The sequence below is a fragment of the Poecile atricapillus genome, chromosome 6 (assembly GCF_030490865.1).
Source record: "Poecile atricapillus isolate bPoeAtr1 chromosome 6, bPoeAtr1.hap1, whole genome shotgun sequence".
Taxonomy (NCBI): Eukaryota; Metazoa; Chordata; class Aves; order Passeriformes; family Paridae; genus Poecile; species Poecile atricapillus.
The window spans coordinates 30,937,581-30,959,746 of NC_081254.1; the positions used below are offsets into that span (position 1 = coordinate 30,937,581).

Sequence of the window (22,166 nt, forward strand, 5' to 3'; positions counted from 1 at the left end):
GAGCACGGAAACTTGATTTAAATAGTCAAGGAGAAATTTAGGAGTTGGTGACACACTGGATTTAGAGCATTTGCCTGTTACCTCAGGAAGCTTAAGTTAAAACCCTGAACTAGGTCACAAGTGAAAATGAGCTTTATGGTGATGTACAGTGAAAAATTGGCACAGTGCATTACCTTGTTGCCAAGTACCTCAGCCTGCCTGTAGGCTTTTTGCTCCACATTTTAAAATACTGTAGCATGTTTGATTAATTATAGAAGTCTTATAAAACACATACATGTTTACGGCTCATTATATAAATATTTAAAGTATATACACAAATGCATAAAAATTCATAAATAACTTTATCCTTGACTCATGTTAATCCATGTGATTAGATCAATACCTGTAGCCAATCTTACTTTAATGTAGAAACTACTGAGATTGAATTCTATTTAAAGGTAAGGGAAGTAGGTGGAACAAGAGACTTCCTTGGCTTAACTGTGAGCTTCTGAGTCTGTTGAAATGAGAACTGTAGCAGAGATGGAAAAGCAGAGAAATACCTGGTGAGGACTACAAGGGTGTGCAGAGATGCAGTCAGGAAAGCAGAAGCTCATTTTAAATTGAAATTGACCAGAGGTATCAAAAACTACAGAAAAGTGTTCAGATATGTAAACAGGCAGAAACAGAACACAACATTTCCTGTGGTTGAACAGGAGAGGTGAATTAGTCACCAACAATGTGGAAAGTCAGAGGTTCTCAGCACTTGGTTCACACCTCTCTCTGCTGGCACTGTTGAGCCCCAGGCCCTGGGAACAAAAATCCAGGTTGATGCAAACAGAGACCCGATGTCAGGGAAGGAGTTGGTATCGGAACTATCACAGGAGCTTGACCCCTACAAATCAATGGGCCCTGATAAAATCCACCTGAGGCGGGTCAGAAAGCTGGTTCATGTTGTGAGGCTGCTCTCTGTAATCTTCGAGACTGGGGGATGTTCCAGAAGACTGGAAGAAAGCTCATGGCAACTCTATCTATAAAGAGGGCTAAAAGCAGGGTCCAGGAAGTTGCAGGGCCATCAATTTTAATTTTGTTTTTGGGGAAGTTATGGAATGAATTCCCCTGGGGCTGTCACAAATCAGATGAAGAACATGAGTGGGAAATGTCAGCAGAGATTCACCAAGGTCAAAATGTGCTTGAAGTACCTGATTGCTGTCTACAACAAAGTAACCTGCTTGTTGATGTGGGGTGAGACATCTACCTGAACTTCTCCAAGGCTTTGGATATGGTTCCCACACTCTCCTGGTACAGAAATGGATGTGTTGGGGTCTAGACAAAGGATCTGTGCAGTGAGTTGGGAACTGTCTGCCTGGTCCTCTGTAAACAGCTCCAGTCATGAGTGGGATCAATACTGGGCCCAACAAGTGGTGATCTAAAAGATGGGATGAAGTGTTCCCTGAAAGAGTTTAGAGATGTTAACAGAATAATGCATACAGAACATACACTTAACCATGTTACTTTAGGAAATGGAGGCTGCCTTGTGGAAAATAAAGCCTAGGAAAAAAATGAACTCTTGAATTTAAAGAAACCTAAAGTATAACTTTTTTTTTGTTTGTTTTCAACAAGAGGCATAACAAGGATAATGTGTTACTCTTAGTGATGTTAAAGTAACATGGGGTGATCTTAAAGTAACACAATCTATGAACATACAGAACTTTTCTAAAATAACAACAGTGTTAATGTGGTAGGAAAAAGTAAGTAATAGGATCACCTCAGTCTGGTGGAATGTGTTTTTTTTTGTGTTTTTTTTTGTGGGGTTTTTTTTTTTTCCTTTTAAATTAATTTCTTCATTATCTTGGCAACATTTGGCCATAAAAATAACTCTTGGCTGAAGCAAATATTGTAAAATGTTAGAGCAATGGGGTGTCTCCTTGCTTCCTGGCAGATTCTTTTCTAATTCCTGTTTGCTTCTAATAGTAATATCTGCATACATGAGAAAACTTTGGGATTACTGTTAATATTCTTCTGAATCAAGACTGAATTGTCAGAACGTTGAATATTTCAAACCTGTTTCTTTGAAAAAATGAGTAACTGTGTCAGGAAACTGAGTGAAAGAAGTTCAGTCACTGAATTGGGTAGATGGTCTGCCACTTACTCAGAACAGGAATTATTTTTATACAGCTTTGGGATTTTATATCTGGAGAAGTGTTTACAGCCGTACTTAGATGAGATGGTGATATGGAGTATTATGTTTTGTGTTTGTATCAAATGCCTGCTTGATTTTCTGTCAATTCTTAATTTTAAGCGTGATGCCAGGCATATTTATAGGCAGAATTTTGGATGCCATCTATGAACTAGGCTGAACATTTCTAATAGAATATATGCTTGTCTCATATGATTTTGTCCAACCATGATATTAAAATAAGAAATATGAAATGTCTGTAGTATTCCAGATAAGAGAGGTGAAGCTACGTTTCTTTCACTTCATTTCTTTTCACTATGTTTTTTCCAGCTCAGTGGAGGATATTGTGCTATTTGCAGTATCTTTTAAAGGGCACTGATCTCTAAGTTGAGTCGGAGGACCACTGCCACCTGGAAAATATTGGCAGGATTTGGACTGTTAATTGGTGTAGTGGTTCTGTAGAAAACATGGATTTTGCTGTTGAATTCTGTAGAGTGACGCAACTCCACTCAATTTTATAGGAATTTCTCATAAATATTATGTGTAAATCCATCTGTGTAAAACTAAGTAGCATAAAAACTTCCTTTGTTGTTGACTTGTGAATGTTTGGGGGTGATATAGTTCTTAGTAGTGGAGTATGTCTTTGCTTAGATTAAGGCAATCAACATTTGGATTGGTTTTTAAGGATAGTTATGGCTTATGCTTACATACTTTAAGGAACATATATGCAAAAATATGAAGAAATAGCTGAAGACAAAAGTCAGGATGGCTTTTTTCAAGATCCATTCTATGTAGCTATACTTTCAGTAGTATTATTTTCTTTCTGTATGAAGCGTTTAAATGAAAATGCTCCAATCATTTGTGCAGTGGGAGAGATTACTGTGCCTGTTATTCACCTTATCTCTTGGACTCTATTCATCTATAATTCTGTGAATAATTTTTGTCAAAAAGGCTTGAAATGGATCATTCTGACATGTGCTATTACTGGAAACTAAAGGGGAAAATTTCTTTACATGAAGGAAAAGTAGAAGGGTCTTTATACATCAATACTTCTCTTTGGACTTAATATTTAGAACCATGAGGAGGAAGAAAACTTTGCTTTAGTCACTCTGATTCACAGTGCTGGTGTCTGGCAATTGCTTAGTTTTAACCAACACAAAAAATGGTGCCATGTTGTAATTGCTTGAACAACTTGCCTTATAGTATATAAAATTAATGCAACTGTCATGATGGAGACCATGGGTGCATGGGAGTTATAATTTTTGCTAGTACTGCCTTTGTGCTAGTGTTATGTTAGTGCTTTGTAATGTGAATGAATAATGAATATGAATACTCAGAAACTGTTGATGCGGTTGAGTAATAGAAAAAGGGCTGTTATTAAAAATGCAGGAGATTTTTTTTTGAAGGCCTTTATCATAAATGTGTACAAATAGATTTTTTCCTTTTCTTGTGGAGTTCATTGCTATTTAAGTAGGATTCCTCACTATACAATACAGCGTGACCAGAAGTTACCATCTCTAAAGTAAATGCTTATATCAGAGAAAGAAAAAAAGATTTTCCTACTGAGCAAGAGATTATAAATGAAATTTTCCATGCAGCAATTTCCAGCTGATGCGAGCTGCATTGATCCCATATAATACTGCCTGATACTGGCAGAATTGGATTTGAATTTCTACACTTGAGCAGGCATGATTAACCTCAGTAAGATGAACTAGAGTAATACTATTTAGTTCTTCCTGTGAAGGAAGTTGGCAATCTTGGGGGAATTACTGGTTGTACACAAATCAGCATAAATGCAGTTCTTCTAATACTTGCATTCAGGAGAGCTGGCCACATTATGGATGTTAAATAATTCTCTGGTTGCTGTGCTGGTCAGACTACAGCTGGAGAAGTAGGTACCATTTTGAGGTGCAGATGACTTGGAAAAGTTCTAGAAGAAGGAAGTGTAGAAAATGACTCATGAGGATTGCTAGATTCAGTTGCTTTATTTAGAAAAGGATGAAGGGAGATGATTGTAAAGGATGAGCAGAAAAAAAGGAAGAATGTTACCTGATTTTCAGATCTGCATTCAGGAAATATGTGTAAGTAAGAAAAAAAAATGAATTAGACATTTGGAAATACTTTCTGATAATAAGTCATTACTGAAATAGATTGCCTAAGAAGATGGTAGACTTCTGTTGTTGGAATTAAGATGAGAGTAGACAAATAATTGAAAAAATATTTCAGTGTAGTTGCGGCATGTTGTGACTGAAATGGCAATTTAAGGGGTTTTTGGTAAAAAAAACAGTCAAGTACCACTTTGTGAGGAGGTAGAAGAAAATTCTTGAGTAGTTAATGTAGTATTTTCACATTTTATTTTAAAATAGAATAAATATTACATTTAAGATTGTAATACTACTCTTATCTTCTGCATCTGGTTTGTTTACCAGGTCTTTGTAAAACTGTGCCAATATTTCAAGTCACTTTGTAGATTCCCTCGAAGTCACACATTCAGATATTCTATTCTAAACAACCTGTCCTGGTCTGTATTCTGTGAATTTATATAATGTGCAGCCTAAGCAAGAGAACAGATTTAGTTTCTGTAAGTGAAAATACATTACATAAGATGCCATATAAGTTCAGACTTTGAAAACTATTATTTTAAAGCTATAATTCTAGGCAGAATCCTTTTAGTTTTTTTGGGGACTATTGCAAAAAAAGTGCTGTAGAACAACAACCTTTTTCAGAAACAGAACACCTGCCAGAATAAACGTTAAATTAATGTTTTTCAGCATTTATATCCCAGATAATTTAGTTTGGTTTTTTTAAATGCAAGTATTAAGCTTCTTGAAATACAGGATATATCCTCATGGGGAAAAATTGTTTATGCATTCTAATCTTGATTTTACTTTTCTAGGATTTTTGGATTGTTTTGGAGCATGGTTTTGTTTAAAATAATTTAGGGAGATGAACTCAGAATGAACTGAATTAATCACTAGGGTTTGCACTTTGCAACAGGAACTGCTGCTTTGTCAATGAAAAAACTGAAACCCATTTAAGAGCCCGCCTGTGATTACTTGGCATGTGAGAAGTTGTCGTGAATGTCATTTGTGTTTCTAAATATAATTTCTTCTATTACTGCAAAGCAGTATGTAACAAGTAGAGGAGTGTGATTGGCATATGCAAATATTTCCTTAATGTATTAAATATTTATTCCTCTCGATAAGTCACTGAAGAAAAATTAGAGCTACAGCATGTTCAGTATATCCTGTTTTCATATGTGAAAAAAAATAACCAACACCAAGTTACACAATAAATGTAAAAACACAGGAAAATCAAATACAAATTCTTGGAATTTTTGTCAGGCGCTAGTCAATGCTTTATGCCTGGAAAAGAAAAATCTGCCTTTGTGGGTTTTTCAGAACATACTGTTTTTTCAGATATTCTTTTGAAAAAAATACTGGAATAGCTTCTTAGTCTGTCACTTAACATTGTGGTATGAGAAATGGCCTCTTGATCACTTCTGCATTTCGTTCTCGCTGATTCAGGCTTGTGCTGTCAGGTGGTCTGAATTTTTTTCCCCATCTTTATTAATATATTCAGCTGATCTCAGATCTGTGCAGTCTCTTTCCCTGCTGTAAATGTTAGGCACAAGGTCTCAGCTAGAAAGGTTGCTAGTACTTCTATTTATGAAGAACTTGATCTTCAAACTTTGAAGTGCAGTTATTGATTTTTATTTCTTTTCAATAAAACATTTTCATAAAAGATGAAAAGAAAATAGAGCAAAATTTTTCAGCAATGGAGAGAATAGGTCTTGACTGACACACTAGCACTGATACTGAGATGGATCCATGAGGAAAATATTGTATATTCAGATACATCTGAAGTAGGAATTGCAAAGCAATCTAGAATTTCTTAAAATTATCAGTAGAAGTGTGACACTAAGTAATACAGACATAAATGAATTTCTTCATAACTCTTTCTTTAATAGTGAATATTTGTAATATTATGAATGTAGCATATGCTTTGTTTCTCCTAAAGAACTGATATAAATCAGACCTCTATCCATCTACCAGCAGTTTTGTGGATCTTCGTGTTCTGCTGATGACAGAAAATAACCAATGACTTTTCTGGTTTAAATTAGTGGCCCTCTCTGAAAGATTTGGTGGTATTATTTTTTGCAGGAAGATACAGGAGGGATGACAAGACTGCATTTTTCATATATCTATAAATATTACAGCAGGAAAGGCCATTTTAATAACCTGCTCTGACGTCTTATGTATTGCAGGGTGTAGATTTCTTCTGACTACTCCTTCACTTTGGACCAATAATTTCTGACTGAACTAGAATGTACTTTTTTCCTTGAAATGCATCAGTCTTGGTTTAAAGTCTCTGTGGTGGTAAATATTGCCACGGTACATTTGAACTCAGCTGTATTTACCATTATTTTATAGCAGTGGTAAATATTCCAGGTGAATGTAGATATCTCTTTATTGCACATTTTGGTTGCCCTGTGTTGGCTCTAGCCCTTGCATTTCTGGTGTCTGTGTCTGCTAGGTGAAACCCTGTAGTGTCACACATCTTTCATGGAATCTGTTGCTGACTGTCTTGGTGAGTGACTGATCTGTCACTGGTGTTCTGAACGCCTTTAAACGTGCAGCATCCTGGCGTCTTTCTGTCATTTGGTAGATCTGTTTTACAGTATGCTGAGATGGGAAATGTTCTCTTGGCATGCACCTCTTTGATTATAAACCTGCCAACTATGAAAAAATATTGTTGAAAATAGTATGAAAGCTGATGTGCAATTTCAAATGACAGTACACAGCATCAGCTAGTCCCCTGTGTGTTCTGGTGGAGTCTGGGTGTGATAAACCTGTGGTGCCTGGGCAGGCCACACAAATTGTTCTGGCTTCCTCTCAGCACTGGGGCTTTCTCAGTGGGGTGCAGTGCAGGCACCTCCGTGACTGAGTGCAGAGTCAGGATGACTCACCTGGATTGTGGTTATTTGATAGAATCACTGTTAGTCACAGAGGAAAACTGTTGATGAATACCTGGCTTTATATGAAAGAGAATATTGCCCTTGATTGGGCAAGGGATTGCCTGAAAGTGGTACTGCTTATCTGTGTGAATTATGGGATTTGGTATTTGGTAACACTTGGAAAGAAATATAATACAGAAAAGTTCTTGGTATGACTCAAGAAACTTATTTCCATCTGTCTTGCTATGTATTTATTTTAAATAGAACAAGCCCTTATCTTACCATTTTCTACTAACATTATTGCAAAGTAATCTCATGTTCTTATTTATTTACTTTTTTTTTTTCAACAAAGTGAAATGGCTGTTTCAAAGGCTATCTACTCTTCCAAAAGAAACTACTTATCAAAAAATTATCATCCTAGGAGACAAGGGAAATTGTTTGTACTTTACTGGTACCAAAGGGCTGATCTAATAAAAACAACTCTTGTAAGTCACCTCCATTGCACTATACAACTTCTAAGAAGGCAATGGTCATGACTGCAAATGAGTACTTTTAAGATTTCACACTTTTTCCAGGAAAATAGATCTTCTTTGGATTGCTAAATAAGACTTTACTTCTGTATGTAAGTCATATGACAGCACTGAAATGATTTTGATTGCATGTATTACTGCCTTTTATTAATAAAAAACAACCACACAAAACAGACAAACAAAGCTTTTCTTATTTAGTGATGCCTATTCTTAATGATTCTCTTTCAACAATATAGTGAAAGAAATGTGCTTTTCTGAGGATGTATTTATATTTGTTATTAAAGAGTGGAATGGTGTGTTTCCCCAGTGGAGTAAGGGCACTGGAGATGTGTGTTAAGGTCTGAACATAATCATAAAGGATGCAGAAAATAGAATGGATTAGTGAAGATACAAAGTGCTGAAGGTACCAGGCTCTTTCAGAAAGCTTTTATGTTAATAGATTATTGAATTTCATCTTCTGTTTTATTACTGCATAGATTAATACAAAGTAATATATATGAATGGATAGAAAAGGCTCCCTTTCTACACAAAGGGAATTTCTATACGTGATGAATATTGAGCTATTATCACTCAAAAAAATGTTACAGCGGATATTTCTGTTTCAAATGTCAGAATAGTAGTTATTGAAAGAGGAAATAAAACCTTAAATGGAAATAGAGAATAAAATGGAAATACTGTTGCTGCTGTACAGATTCACGGTTCACTTGCATCTTGAATCCAATATGCTGATCTCTGTTGCATCTCAGCAGGCTCTAGGAGAATACATAAGATTTATTAAAAGCAGTGAGCAAGGATTTCTCAGGTTGGAAAAGGGGCAGAGGTGGGAAAGAAGGGAAATAAAACGCAGATCATTACATTTTGAGTGGTATAAAGCAGGAACTCAAAGGCACAGATGTGGACTGAAAGTGTCCCTGAGCTGCAAGTCATTGAAAGTGGTGTAATGCTGTGTGGAAAATCTGCAGGGATTTACTCCTTCCTGGATAATCACTGGAGACCACTGTGCAGAGACAGGGTAGTGACTAGGAATAACAGAGCAGCAGGCTGACAGATGTGCTTATTCAATGTTATATCTTCATTTGTCCTGATCTAGGAGAGTTTTTGTATGGCTGGTGTTGTCTAATTTCAGAAGTAAGTTATAAGGCAATGGCAAAGCAAATAAGCAAAGCAAACCAAAATGCTCTTAAGCAACCCCCCCCTTACATTGGCTTGGATCCATTTCGTGTGAAGGATAATTTAAATTATTTGCTACTGAACTAGAAAAAATACAAGTGAATGCCTGGGGGAAGAAAGCAAATCAATGATATAGAACAATCAGAATTCAAGTTTTTATGAGCACAAATAGCGTGATGAGAAATATGAAGAGAGACTTGACTGTTTTACCCTACCCCCAACTTTCTTTCCATCAAGAAAGATTCTATTTTCATGTCGATGATTCATTTTCTGTTGTCTCTGGTTTATTACAGCCCTATTTTTCCTCTTGTAGGTTAACAGAACCTTCTGGATATTTAACAGATGGACCTATAAATTATAAATATAAAACTAAATGCACATGGTTAATTGAAGGATAGTAAGTATCTATTTTCATAGCTTAAATTTTCTGAACAGTTTGGTACTGTGTGTTCTAGAGATCAAAAGAACTCCTCACATAGAGACTGCATGAGGATACAATATGATCAGTTTTGTGTTTTGTTAGTTTGTTTTGGTTTTGTTTTAATTAAGAAAAAATGGTATTAGGATTTTCAGGATTGCTTAGAGTTGGCCAAATTCCATTCCCACTCAAATTGCTGGCAAAAATTAGGCTGACATCGGTATTTGGCCAGTGCTGCAGGTCCTCAAAACCCAGTGATAAATTTGCTGAGTATTTGAGTACCTTTAGATAAGTTCCAAAAGCAGTTACAGAATCCCTTTATTTAACTCATTACCTGATTTACCTTATTTAACTCATATTAGTGATAAATTAGAAATAGCCTCAAGTACAGAATGCTTATTCAGTTATGTTTCTCAAAAGTTAGTGCTTCTATAAAGTGATTTCTTTTGCATTCTACATTTGCTCATGTACTTAGTTTTGAAATAGTTTTATGCCTACAGTTTAGATACCTCATACCTGTTGCTAATTTTTCAGTTTATGCAGTACAGAAACACACAGACATGTCTGAAGAAATAATGAGAGACATAAATTAGTGTGGCTAAGTGTTGATGGCACAAATTGGTTACATTTCAGGAGGATTCCCCCCACCTCCCAGGATATGGGTCAGGATTTTGCTGACTAGTTCACACTTCTGCTAACATTCTAGAAGAAAATTAGCTCCTTCTGTATTTCCATGTTGCCATAATCTCAGTTTACCTTGGATATCTGCTGTACTGCTGCAGTTCAGAAATGATGGATCTGCTCTAACTTTGGTCTGCATATATGCAGACAGTAATTTCAACAAAGCAGCAGTGAAATTACGGTGTTTGTAAAATCATTTAAATTGAATCTTTATTATCTGGAAGACCAGACTATAGCTGAATATGTGTCTGAACTAGCTAGACTTCTCTTTTTACTCAGGCAGGCTAGCTCAGGAACATTTGCACTGCACTAAAGTGGAAACATGCCTTAGCACTGTAGTCAAACTCTGCTTTGAAGCTGTTCCCCACTCCACTCCTCCTGTTCTCAGGAGATGGCAGAGTGGGCAGCTGGAGGAATCAATGTGCTGCACAGTCTGGGGAGGAGTAAAACAACCAGTGCCAAATGTCAGCACACAAGGAAGTCACATATGTGTGTAATACTCCATCTCAAAAAAATTAACAAAGAACTCTCTCCAAAGGATCTGCCACAAAACCCCACATTTTCCAAACTAACAAATTGCACTCAAGCCTGTCAGTGGTGAGGAGAACTACAAGAAAATAATCATTATGTTTCAGGGAAAAACATATATATATATAAATATATATATATAAAAATAAAAATATCCGGTAATCCTGAGATATGTGAAAATTCCCCTTTCAGAAAATTTACAGGTCCGTTTGGACCTCAGCCAAAATCTGGTGACATTTCCCATGTGTTGGGAGAAGGGAGGAGGCAGGCACTTGCACTGATATTGGTTTCAATTTTAGATTTGTGTTTTAAGCTTTTATTTTCAATAATTAGTGTAATACTGGAAAGATGATGTGCAGGTGATTTTTATCTTGAAAGATTCATTAAAGTTCATACCCCTGACATTGTAAAGTAAATTTAGTGTATTAAAATGAGATATTTTAATTGCTCTGAATTTGTTGTTCTGAATGCTGATAAAATCTGGTGAATCTAAGCCTCTTATTAACTTTAGGGATTATTAGCTGTGGACTGAATATGTTGTTTTTAAATTTTCTAAGATAAGGGAAAATATTTGCTTGCCCTGGTTTTTGTTATTTAACACATTGTAATATTTACTTGCTACTCAAAAAGGTGTTTTAACAGAGTTATGTTGGCATGGTCAATTCTATGTGAGTTCTTGATCTTATGATCTCAGTAATTCTGTAAATAATATGTTACATCAATGCTCTTTTTCAGCCCAAATGCGATACTAAGACTAAGATTTAATCACTTTGCCACAGAATGTAGCTGGGACCATATGTATGTATATGATGGAGATTCAATATATGCACCTTTAATAGCTGTATTTAGGTGAGTGTATTTACTAATCTTTCTGTCCATGTGGTCATGTGTGAACATTTTCAGGTATTGGGGAAAAAAGTGGCATTAGAGGCTTTAATGTTAACTAGCTTGCTTTCTTATCTTAATATTATTTGGAACGTGTATGTAAAATTGTATTAGAATGCATTCCAAAATGTTATAGTTTTGGTTAGATAATCTTACAGAAATCCATTATTTGGATACTTTCCGCTGACATTGTATGGAATGTTAATGCTTATACACAGGCACTTTCCTGGAAGCTCTGACTTACCTTGCAGGCACATGGACAAGTTTTATATACCTTGTATACCTTTTTCTTTAAAAAAAAAAGTTTTAAAATTATATTTATGACTCATCTTGTTTGTATAGTTAACCAGAAGAATATAGAACTCCCTCTTTCCTATTTTTTTCCTCTAAATGCATCAAAGATTGCTTAAAAATGTTTTTTTCCTTCTCTTTTCCAGTGGTCTAATAGTCCCTGAAGTGCGTGGAAATGAAACTGTTCCTGAAGTGGTTACTACATCTGGCTATGCATTGCTACACTTTTTTAGTGATGCTGCTTATAACCTGACAGGTTTTAACATTTTTTATTCGTAAGTATTTTCATACTAAATAATTACCTTTGTTTTTTTCAATAGCATAAGAGTCATTCTCAGTGGTGAGTGTCTAAAACCAGAGTCTGGGCTTGTAATAAATTATTAAAGTGTGAGTTAGGGGAAAAAACTGCCTAGAGACAGAGTATGGTTTTTTTGAGTGAAGTCACATGGCCATTCCCAGAGTATGTTTTTCCTGTGCCATATGGAACTAGAATGTATCCCCTCCAGTGTTTATCCAACACATATAGTTGTCATATGGACTGGAAGGGAGATTATATCTGCTGTCATATAAATTCCCTTCTCTTGAGCTGGGATCATCTGTTGCTTGATTTTTCTTGCTGAATATACTATGGCTTTTGAAACCTTCCAAGCAATTCCACTTGGAATTTTTGTGCCAGCCACAAAGATTTTATTAAATTTCTTTTCCTCTTCTTGGGTATTTTCCCTCCCATTTCCATCTCAGTCTACTCCCTGCCTTCGTAGATCTTATCTGCACTATGTCTTTTAGTTTCTGTGATGGCAGTCTAATCTGATATGACCATGATTGCTTTTGTCCAGCCTTCTTTCCTGTGTCAGCAGCTCCAAAGATGCATCCAGCAGACCTGAGCCTTTTCCTTTTTATATGCACCATTTGTTTGCAACTTCTGTCTCACTTGGGATGTGCATGTGACACCTGCAACATCTCTTCATATTGCATACCTTGGTTCAAGAGGGAATTGCTTGCTCCTGTGGCACCTGTTCCTTCATGTGACAGTTTTTCTATGATTGAAGATATGTCTGTTCCTTTCTCTCAATCCCTTCAAATTCTGAAATAGCAGTTATGGGATGTGGTGCCCAGCCCTGCATTTCTTGTCTTGAAATCCATGTAATATTTTTGTCATGTTCTTTATTAGTTAAAAATTCCTATTTGGGTTTCTGACCATAGCTTTGCTCTTGGCACAGTACTTGGTACATTGTCTGTGGGAAGATTATTGTTGTAATTTGCAGCAGATTGACCGCCTTTGACCAAATAATAAATAGCTATTCACAGTTTGGGAAATCTCACTATATATATTGCATTGGAAATGGCAGCCTAGAATTCTGGGTATTCTTAATTTTTGTCATCAGTTGACATCAGTAAAATGCAATCACCTGGCAGAGTTTCTATTGTAATTAGTTACATTTTTCAGTTATTCCTGAAGCTTTTATTACACTTTTTAAATTTGTCTTGGGAGCAAATGGCAATAAGATTTGGCATTCTTAAGAAATGAGTGTATGTGCATTCTTTCATTACTTTGTAATGTGTTGCATGCTGCATATCATTACCTAATCTTTTTTTGTAGATTTAAAATAAATGAAAAAACTTGCCAGTTTTTAATTCCATTACATATGTAACTCATGAAGAACTCTGTTCTTTTGTGTCTTTTATTGCAATGGATACTTTTAAAATTTTTTTTTAATAAACCAACAATAACATCTTAAAGAAGTACCTACAATTAATTTTTATGGCTGCATTAACTTTGCTTCTGTCACTGGTCTATTGCACTCTGCTTCTGTTATCCTCTTCCATAATTTTTGACTTCATCTTGATGGACCACTTGTATGTCTTTATTTTGGGGAAGACAGAAACACAGAATGTATGACTGAAGTGCAAGCAACTGTAATTAGTCCAGAACAGTTTGAGTAAATTTTCTGTTCCTTGGAGTCAGGCAACTTTCTTCCAATTCTGCGGATCCAATTTTCTCATTTTGTTTGAATCCTTAATGAACCAGTTGGAGTGGGAAATGGTCTACTTTCCAGCTAATATCTCCTGATGCAAAACTTAACTTCACCCTCCTGCAGGACACTCCCAGTGAGGTGGAGGGAGAGGCTCCTCACAGCTGTAGCATACAGCTGTTAATGTGTTACCAGGTAAAACTCTCAGGAGATTTGGAATGATGGTCAGATGAGGAATTTTTTTATTTTAGCAGTGTAACAGAATCAGTCCTTTAAGAAGTGAGTCTCTAGAAGACAAAAACATGTCTCCTCACTGTGCTACCACAGCTACATCTTCCCAAAGGCCAGCCTTGAAAAATTCTTTGCTAACTTTTAACAGCTCTTCATTCAGTTAGAGCTTCATTCAGTAAGGAAGACTGTGAACAGTATTCATCTCTCACATCTGCAGGGAGTGGTCTGTATTATCATCAGAGGTTTGTAGTAACACTTTATTCTGAGTTTGCTATGAGTCATCAAAAAAAGTTTCAAATCCTATTTGGATTTCATTAGGCACATACTGCCTGAGTTCATGGAAACTCTTGGACCCACATACTTCCATGTCCTCCATCTTCCCTCATTTCAAGGAGTTGCCTGCATTTTTGGAACCACTTTACTTAATTTTGCACTCCAGTTGCCTGTGATCTCAGTGTTTGGTAGGGTGTATCACAGAAATGCTAACTCTCAAAGCAGTCACAGGGTTCTTTCAGCCTAGGCTCTCCTGTTTTTACATCATGGACTACAGTGTTAAGGTGGCTCTTTTATTAAGGATTCAAAGCATGAAGTGCTACCTGTAAGTAGTTTCAGGATATTAGCCATCATGTATTTTTCCTTATTTGTTTTTCCCTCTTTATGTTAGGCATACTGTTTATCATATGGACCAAAGCTACTCAGGGAAACCCTTTAAGTGTATGCCTCTGGTGGAGAGTTTAAGCTCAATTACTTCCAGTGTGGTTGTTTCTAGAAATAGCAAACGTTTGAATGGACTGAGTGTTTATACTGGAATACAGGAGAAAAATAGGTAGTGATCTGTCCAGGCAGGGCCTGTCCTTCTGCTTAATGTCAGTATTTGTTGCAGTGCAAGGTATTTGTGATCCTGAGTGCATCACAGACTTTGTATGTAAGATTGGGTCAACACCTTTTGAGCTCATTTGCGTGTAAAATCGTCATTAAACTTGTGTTTTATCAGTACATAGAAATTTTTCATGGTAAAACATACTTTATCTAACAAATACTGCTGAGTACTGTCAGATGAAACCATTGTCATCAGCTCATGGGTCATCATTTCCCTTATCTATGTATTTTTTTATTTTTTTTTTCAGAATTAACTCTTGCCCTAATAACTGCTCAGAGCATGGCAAGTGCACAACCAGTGTGTCTGTACCGAGCCGGGTGTACTGTGAGTGTGACAAGTACTGGAAGGGAGAGGCCTGTGACATTCCCTACTGCAAAGCCAACTGTGGGAGTCCAGATCACGGCTACTGTGACCTGACAGGAGAGAAGCTCTGTGTTTGCAATGACAGCTGGCAAGGTAAGGCTTGCTTTTTTTAGTGTCTAGGTAATTTGATTTCCTCCCTTGCCCTCCTTATATGTCACATCATTGCATCATATTTTTAATGTTTCCTGAAGTAAAGTATCCACTGTTGGCTTTTTGTAGGGTATTACTTGTAGCAGCCTCTCAGTGAAAAAGGAAGGTGAACTGCTTTGTTATAATGGTACATGAGTGTCTGTGGGGGCTAATGGATGTACTGTAAGCATGTGGTGCAGTTTTACTCCCAGTACCATAAATCATTGTTTTTCATTACAGATAAATTATTTAAGATCCTAAAATGTTTAATTCACTTACTATAATTATGCTAGATGCTTGTGGATTTTTTTTAATCGTTTACCACTTCTGTTACAAGTCTCAATTGGCTTAGCTTGCTATGCTTAGAAATTGCCATTCTCTTTCCAGAAATATTAAAATCCCTCCGGATTACTTAGCTGATATGCCCTCTTCCCATGACTTCTGCCTCTCTTCTGTTTTACTGCTGTTTCTTTTGGCATGTCAAAGGAAATGACTTTTTAACTCCTATTAGCTGTCACACCTATTACTCCACAGTCATGATGAAATCTAATACATTTCACTTCTTAATAATTAATGAGTTGTTCATTCAAAGGCAGTCAGTGCACCCACATAAGGGAAGTGGTTTAGCAATATCATCATTGAATGGAAATAGTGTAGACTTACTACTGACTCCTTTAAAACCTTCCAGGACTGTAGTGTACAAAAAGATCCTGAAGGCTTAATCTCTATCCAGAAGTTGTCAGTATTTACAGCAAAAGAAGCCCTTTTATTTGTGCATGGATCCCTTGCAATGTCAAACTGCTGAGAGCAAAATGGGGAAATGTCACAAATCTTTGGGAGTGCTTTTTAGGCTCTACCTTCAGATACAGTGTTATGAACGTAATTAGAACTTTTAAGCACAAAATAAAATTCAAAATCTGACTACAGCTGCCAGTACCTTCCTTTCACTTAGCATTTCTGTAAATACTAGCTCCTCACTCTTTCCTACAGGTCATGTAAAGATAATTTGCTTCATTGTTCCTTAGATTTTCACTGAATCTACATAGATCTAATTTTTTTTTTATTATTCTGTCATAGTTGAGCATTGATTTATTTATATTTATATTTCTTGGTTTATTTATATTTCTTGGTTTATTTATACCTGCATTCTCTGTAGTTTCTACACTGACACCATCTTCTCTGCAGATTATTTGCAATGCTGGAATCATAAATTTTTCTCTTGTTGCCTGACAAGTTTTTCTTGTGTTTGGTGATTCAGACCAAGTTGCTGAAGAGTCTTGATTTGTATGCTTTAGGAGAGAATTTCATGTTTCATTTTTTATTACCATTTTCTTTTTATCTTCTTTTGAGTAACTTTAATGCCTGTATTAAAAAAAATACAAAAAAATATAAAAAATTATTGAAGTGCATTGATTTCGATGTATAATAATTAGAACCCCTGATTCAGAATAGAAATCCCAGAATTTATTTTATGGCATGGAATTTTTTCTTTTGCAATGGTGACATCTTGTGGTTATTTTTGAAGGAGCAGCTCTGAAAAACATTGACACATTTGTGCAAAAGAAGTATTCTGAGGAAGGAGAATCCTTTTGGGTAGTCTTTGGGATGGAATAAACTTCTTTGAGTAAAAAGTAGGGTCCTCTGATTATCAGATGTGTCTTGTGCAATTTAATACAAGCTTCTTGTAGACACTTGTAGCTGGCTGCTGGTTGTACAAATATGGAATAAAGCTTTGATAAAAACTTTCAGACTTTGAAGACAAATAATTGACAATTTTTATTTTTAACAGACATTGCTTTTAACAAAACATACACTAGTTAAATGCATTGTTTTTCTAAAAATCGTGGTATTTTTAATAATGCTAGTAATCTTAAATATTTTTGAGGTGGCTGGTGTAAGAACAATGTATTTACAGAAAATCTGTCTCATTTAAAATACTCACCCAACATAAGGGAGTCTGAACTTTTCCCAAAGGAGTATTTTCTTGGTGAATTCTGTACCATATTACACTGTTCCTTTTGGCTAGTCTTGATGTTATCTAACAGAATGTGTCAATGCCTGCTGATAAAATGCTGTGGATTTAATTCAGGGAGGAAAAAAAATATGCCTTAAAACTATTGACTTGCTCTCCCTTTCTTTGCTAGGCACGTGTAAAAGAGAAATGGGGGCATGACTGAGACCAAAGTGGTGGCTCTTGCACAATCTGACCTATTTAAGAATTTTACAGAAAGATGCTTTTGCTGAATATTTGCAGCTAGAAGATTCTTTTTTGATACCAGGAACACCATGTCTTGGATTGCTTCAGGCTATAAAGGAGCAGAGAGATTTCCAAACAGTTTAAAACTTCTGTGACAGGTGAAAAAAATTCAGGATGACTGGAAGATACAGTTCCACATTTTTAAGAGGGTTAAGTGGACTGTCTTTGAAAATGCTGAAAACATTGCTGACTCCTGGGTGTAGACAGGGGGACTAAAAAGGAGTTGAAGGCTCTCTTGAAGTTAAGAGAAACTTTACTTTGATACTTTGATCACTGAACATGAGCACTGGAAGAAAAGGGGGAATCTGTTAGAGAGGAATTACAGGGTGTGTTTAAATTAGTCTTTAAGAGGATCAGTAGGGTACCTTCAAAACAAATGTCATCCTTCATGTTTATTGTGTTTTGGATTGCATTGTGAGATGGTTTGGGAACAGAGGGAGTGCATTCCTTTTATGAGGAATTACACCAAAAATGGGCTCTAGGGTTGCACATAATGCACACCAGCCCCAAACAGACTGTTTAATCCAAAGTTAAAACTCCAATAAAATTTCTGGAACATGTATAGTTAGTTGGTTCCCCCTACAGAGCTGCTCCTAGCAGATAGAAATGTAGCACAAGACCAGATTCTGAAATTAAACTAATTAACTTTGAAATAAGTCCATTAGCAATTCAGGCAGCTTGAATTTTATAGCACCTCTCTAGGGAAAAATGAGCCTTTCTGTAAGGAGAAGAGTCAACAATGAAAGTATAAAAGGAGCTATGACTTCTGTGGTGTAAAATCAGTGTTTTGCTTGCTTGGTACTATGGCATTTATTATAACAACATCTTGAGTATGGCCAGAACTACTCTGTCAATGCCTATCTCAGGTTGTCCTGGAAGGACTCACTGGATTTGGGTTTGTTCCCAGTTTTCAGTGAAAGGCTTTGATGTCAAACTCTCTTGTTTGGCCTGCCTTATTCCCCAATGCTGAGATTTAGTAAAGTTGTGCTTCTGCAGTGCTGGTTTATTGAAACTACTAGGGAAGGTTTGAGATGGGGGCTCAGGCAACAGCAGGTGAAATGCAGCACTGGGAAGAGCTTGTGCCAAATACTTGGAGGTCTGAAATCTGAGATTTTGGCCTGTTGTGCCTGGATGTTCTTGAACCGATAGCACACAAGTCTGTGTCCCCAGAGATGAGGACCTGTGATGTAACATTTGCTTTGGACAGAGCTGTTTTTGGAAGAAAAAAGAAAATAGAAGCAGGTTTCTTATAATTATTCTGCCCTGTGATAATGCCCTTTTTGTATCAATTTTGCTTTTCAGGTCATTTCCTGGACAAGTATCACTTCAGAAAGGAGAAACTGCAGTTTTTATACAGTCTGGGAAATGTCCTTTTAAATATATATGGATTTATACTGCATATACATATGCACATATGCAAGGAATCTTTTTGTCCCCCAGTTTTAAGTTAAATTCCTATTTCTGTGCTCCATGTTTGTAGTTTTTCTTTTTTAAATGTTGATCATAGACATGAGAGTTGTCTATGAAAAGTTTCCATCTATAGAATAGGTAGGAAGGAATTGTCTTGTAATGAATGGTTATTTCATATGTACTGGATATGTTCTTCAGATTTATCTTCAGCTGAAATTTAACAATTTGACAAGCATCCTTGGAGGACTGTGCAATTTATAAACAGAATATAGCTGTCAGAATTAGAAATTTAGTGTCTGAAAATTGTGTGAGAAATATCAAATATCCTTATTGCAAGAGAAAGAACATCACAGGTAAATGAAGAGGCAGCTTCAGTTTTAAATACCTTTATGGTGTCGCTTGACAATTAGTGAAAGTGAGTTAAGCAGAATTTATTTGATTTGTTTCTCTAAATGGCTGCATTAAAGGGGTTGATAATGCTCTCTATGTCTAATTAGAATGAGATTTAGGGAGTCCCCTGCTATTTGTGAGTTTTAATGAAAAATGTAATCCATTTAGAATAAATCTATGACCTAAATATTTATTTAAAAAGCATACACTTAAATGCAGTAAAATAAAACTTGATTAAAATAATGATCCCAAGCAATATTCTGTCCTCAACACAAGAAGTAGGTAGTGCTGATCTCTCTGATAAGGTAAGATGCTAAATTTACTTTATTATCTGTAGCACCTTCATTTAAGATTAGGAAGAAAGTGATTTATGTCGCTCAAAAACTGTTAGCTTCATTTCAGCACTGTGTAGAGTTCTAGACCATAACTTGAGGAAAGAAATAATGAAACATATATTGTGATTAATAACAAAAGAGCTGAAATCTGAATTTATCACTGTAGTTCATACAAAGCTAGTCTGTAAGAAAATTGACATGAAAATGTAGTATATTTTATTTGAACCTCAGCTTTTGATGACAGGAAATCATTGAAACTGAAGAGTGCAGTGCATACATAAGGAAACAGTAAGGGGAACTCAGCTGCTTCAGCATGAAATGTGAGTGGGTGTGCTGAACATGTATGGAAAGGTATCAGTGCTCCTTAAAGGCTCATTTTGGGACTGATATTGTTACATCATTCTTGTAATCTACCTATAAGGCTGCTAATGAAATCTGGTAATACAAAGGTGGAAGGTACTTTAAATATGAAGCAGAACTGGAATATCATGCGAAGAAAGTCTGCAAGTAATATGTGGGATTTAATTACTTCAGTATAAATTGTAAATTAATATGTTTAGAGACTAAGAGTATTAAGAATTTATTTTATAGTCTAGGATTAAAATGTGGGAAGTGGCATGGGAGAAAACTTGCTTGTCTATCTCAATTAGAACATGAAATTAACATTAATGATTTTACATACTCTGGAAACTCCAAAGTGCCAAGTGCACCGGTAGGATGATCAGTCACAGAAATTTCAGTTAAATATATGAAAACATTAGTAGTATGCTTCATGTTTTGTTAATACAGTTTCATGAATACAAATAGGAGCAGACTCAGAGGGAGAACCATTAGGATGGATAGGGCTATAGAAGGCACTAACAGAGCATGGTTTGTTTAAACAAGAAAAATCAAGGCTGGGAGGGAAGAGTGTTGCTGTTTATAAACATTTGTGGGGTGTATAGACAGACCAGGTCTTTAACTACAGTGATAGAAGAAAAATTTGGATAAACTGGTCATCAATACATCATTTGTGAATTGGAAGGAATTAGAGCTGACAAGTTTTCTAGAAGTTGCTAGCAGAGATACTGGAGCTTGGTACCCTGCTGCCATTAGGATGGAGTCTCTGAATCTCTAGCCCAGTGGGTATTGTCAGCTCCAGCTGATCTGAAAGTCCCTGCTTCATTTAGAGAGTGAGAAGCAAAACCTGTTTTTGTTTAAGATGACAAATCTTGTGTGATGTCTACCAGAGACTGTACTTGTTCTCAGCCATGGAAGACTAGGAAAGCTTTTCCTGCTTCCAGCAGACAATGCTGTGACACCTGGCCTTATCTTCTGTGCCAGCCTTGCTACTCTCAAGTGTGGGATCTGGAGCTGAGCAGTTCAAGGGTGCTGTGGAGCAGTGCCCCACTCATGGCACACCCTGCAGCCCTTCTGGCTCCCCTGCTCAGACCAGTCCTGCACATCTCCCATGGCCTGATGGCCCTTGGGTGATCCACTCCTGCCTGAGGAGACCAAGGGGCCGAGTAACAGCACCCAGGGGCATTTCAAGAACAGCATCAGCTCGTGTGCATCAGGATTTCTGTGTCGTTCCTGGAGGAGCCTAAGTCCTGGCACAGCTTGCTGCCCTGCTGCTTTAGCTGGACACCTCACCAGGATCTCTCTGTCTGGCATTGGGTCTCATTTTCAGCAAGACTGTTTGCAGGATGGGAGAAATAATTGCATCCAGTACAGATATTGCAGAGCTGTGCAGGGGCAGTGTTGGGATACATGGATACACCTACGTTAGAATGCCTAGAAGGAATGACTGAGCCATTCCAGCACAACTGGTCTGACTCTAGGACTGGTTTCAACCACTGAGTTGTGATTTGAAAAATTATATTAAAGTATTAATTCTCAACTCAAATGATCAGACGAACAAAGCCAGAATAAACAAAAAATACGTTCAAAATCGCTTTGATTAGATTGTATGAAGAGCATTGTGAAATTTATATTCAACACATCAGTACTTCTGTTTTTTTTCCTCCTGTGCTCCCAAAGGAAAAGATTTAGTTTGAAGACGGTAGATGATGTTTAGTCATTTAGCTGGAAATTGATCTTATGACTTAAACTACTGGAACAGATTGTTACTTTGGCTTTTCATGAAACTCCTCAATAAATAGAAATTAGATTCTTTCTTTTGTGTGGTGGGGATAAATCGCTTTTTTAAACCTACAGAATTTTTTCCTACCTTAGAGAATAAGGTAATTGACTTCCAGTTCAGGTTTATAAAGTTGTTTGCAGTTTTAAAAGCATTTTCCCCCCCTTCAGTGGATTGACTGACACATTAGGAAGATAAGAAAGCAGCTCAGTTTTAAATGAATGGAGAAAAATCATATTTGCATAAAACATAACAAAACAAATTTTTCATTATCTTTCTTCTGCAGCTGTAGTGCTCTTCGTTGCACAGAAGGCACACATTTAGTGAATGTCATGTTTCTGAAGAGAATATGTGTTTTTGCTGAAATAATAGTGTATGTATTCAAGTAGGAAAATCTATAAATGATATTTGTAAGTCCTACATTTACCTTGTTTTTATAAAGCAATAGCCATACAAAAGAATTT

General features: G+C 36.4%; 1 protein-coding gene across 5 annotated transcripts in view; it reads left to right on the forward strand.

Moving 5' to 3' along the window:
• ATRNL1 (attractin like 1) overlaps positions 1–22,166 on the forward strand; it is a 432,748-nt gene that overhangs the window by 29,555 nt on the left and 381,027 nt on the right. For all 5 annotated transcript variants that reach the window (XM_058841794.1, XM_058841795.1, XM_058841796.1 and 2 more), the window contains 4 exons: positions 9,126–9,209; positions 11,175–11,288; positions 11,762–11,890; positions 14,947–15,155. In XM_058841794.1, coding sequence (XP_058697777.1) covers positions 9,126–9,209; positions 11,175–11,288; positions 11,762–11,890; positions 14,947–15,155 — 536 coding nt within the window. The remainder of the gene's footprint in view (positions 1–9,125; positions 9,210–11,174; positions 11,289–11,761; positions 11,891–14,946; positions 15,156–22,166) is intronic.